At 29.3% G+C, this 2,067-nt stretch overlaps 1 protein-coding gene across 1 annotated transcript; it reads right to left on the bottom strand.

Moving 5' to 3' along the window:
- Positions 1-348: 348 nt before the first annotated feature.
- On the bottom strand, positions 349-1,082 carry LOC107885245. Its single transcript, XM_029492353.1, has 2 exons — positions 587-1,082; positions 349-522 (listed from the first exon to the last, which is right to left on the bottom strand). Exons 1-2 carry the CDS (start codon positions 812-814, stop codon positions 349-351), a joined length of 402 nt encoding a protein of 133 aa, XP_029348213.1. The 5' UTR covers positions 815-1,082.
- Positions 1,083-2,067: the final 985 nt, after the last annotated feature.

Raw genomic sequence — 2,067 nt, 5'->3', positions numbered from 1 at the left:
TAGCCGCCAGCGGCGACGACGTCTGTATTTCTGTAAATGCAATCGCTGAACTACTGGCTACTGCGGTCTGCGACGCCGCCGCCGCCGACGATGTTTGACGACGACGCACGACAACGGTTGTCCGCGGCGACGGTCGGCGACGATTACGGTGATTAGAAATAATTATTTTATTTTATTATAGGCCGAATTCCTTAGCGCTCTCTATTGGGAGTAATTACGGCGCAGCGTATTTTGTACTGCAGTGAGCTATCTATAGTATTTATAATCAATGATAGTAGTATTATATGAGTCTGTGATAAATTTATTATACCCTATGATAAAAAACAAAATCATAATATAATATTATAACTAATCAAACTTACCAAATATAATAGAACATGTTGCTAGTGTGTAAAACACTTTTTTATTTCCTATTCCTTTATAGCTATACTCTTCTAGAAGTCTATCTTTGAAAATAATGCGCATAATTGCACGCACAGTGCTCGGTAATGTATTTCGGGAATACCGTTTAATTTCTTCAACCTCCAAAAAAATTTAAATTAAACATTTTAATATGTTTATGTAGTTAAAAATTAAAATAAATTACCATTTTAGCTCTAAACTCTTTATTTAAAAGCTTAATTTCAAACGTCTGCAAGTTTTCCTCGGTTTCAAGAGGCAAAAGATTATTGAATTCGGTTTGAAACGTATCCTCACAATTTCTTTTACTTTGATCTTCTCTCTTGAAATCGTTGAACAGCATGCCCTCAATATTATTAACTTTATCAGCCATCATGTTCAGATCGTACTTAATATTGCAAATGGTTCGGTTCATTTTTTGTAGATAATCTAAAATTTTATTAATATACTGATAATAAGTTGAACTATTTGAATAGAAAATTCAAAATTAATATAAAAAGTTACCTAGTACAGAATTATTAACTGAAGTATTTGTATCAGCTGATGACTCCTCTATAGATTGGTTCAATGTTACTTTGAATGGCGACGATGTTGTATGAACTATTTCTGAAGACTTATTGTGTCCAACCAATTTATTTGAAGATATGACTCTTGTATCTGGACCTAATGAAGAAAAGTATACTTATAAGTTATGACTGTATGTATATATAATATATAATTGTGTGTGTTTATAACTGTTGTGTGGGTGATCTAAAATTATTTATTACTTTCCAGTTATTATTTCAATTAAAAATATATTTAATACTAGTTAGGAATTTATTTTTATTTATCACAAATAATTATGTTTTTATAAATGATATTATACATATTTTCATGACAAATTACTCATCGTATTATAATGATCTTATTGTAAACGCTATTATCTATTCAATACTTTAACTAGAACACAGTCTAAACTCTTCAGTCTTCTCTTTATTTAGAACTTATTTATTTTTAATTTTATTTCAGTAGATTTGCAATAATACCATAGGTAACTTACCAATATTTTTTAATTTCTTGACACCACTAAACACACTTGGACTCAGAGAACAATGGCGCTCAGGAATATCAAACGCCAAACGTTTTTTTACATTTAAAGATGTGAGTGGACAAGAATTTGAAATATTAATCTCCTCAGCAATGATTTTGGCTGGAGTTTCTACAAAATATTTAAACATTTAAAACCATTATATAATACGATGATATACGACTTATTATTAGCATAATTTTAGTTCTACTTACCATGACTAATATTTTCTATGTGACGTGGACTATAATTCGGATCTGCATCACTATCATCAATTTCATCATCTAATAATAAATTATAAAACAAAAACAGATATTAAGTCATGTTTAAAGTGTTAGCAATAATTATAAGATTTACTTGAAAGATCACAAGATGCAGGACTCCATAACAAAGGATTTTCAGTTTTTTTACCTTTTAATATAATTTTTCTTTTTCTTTTATTGTTGGTACATGTATTTTCAAACTCATTTATTTGAGATGAAGACTCATTGGTGGACAAATCTGACGTGTATAAGGCCTTCATAGCTTTTTGTGAAGCGATACTATAACTTTCTATAAATAAATACTAATTTTAATAAAAATACATCTTATAGTAATACAGA

The sequence above is a fragment of the Acyrthosiphon pisum genome, unplaced genomic scaffold (assembly GCF_005508785.2).
Source record: "Acyrthosiphon pisum isolate AL4f unplaced genomic scaffold, pea_aphid_22Mar2018_4r6ur Scaffold_212;HRSCAF=615, whole genome shotgun sequence".
Taxonomy (NCBI): Eukaryota; Metazoa; Arthropoda; class Insecta; order Hemiptera; family Aphididae; genus Acyrthosiphon; species Acyrthosiphon pisum.
The sequence above is the reverse complement of the archived record's forward strand: the minus strand, read 5'-3'. Positions and strand labels throughout refer to the sequence as shown.

Coding starts and splice junctions, on each gene's coding strand:
- LOC107885245 (XM_029492353.1), bottom strand. CDS start 814: ATGAACCGAACCATTTGCAATATTAAGTACGATCTGAACATGATGGCT. Junction 523..586: donor AAGAGTTTAGAGCTAAAATG/GTAATTTATTTT, acceptor ATTTTTTTGGAG/GTTGAAGAAATTAAACGGTA.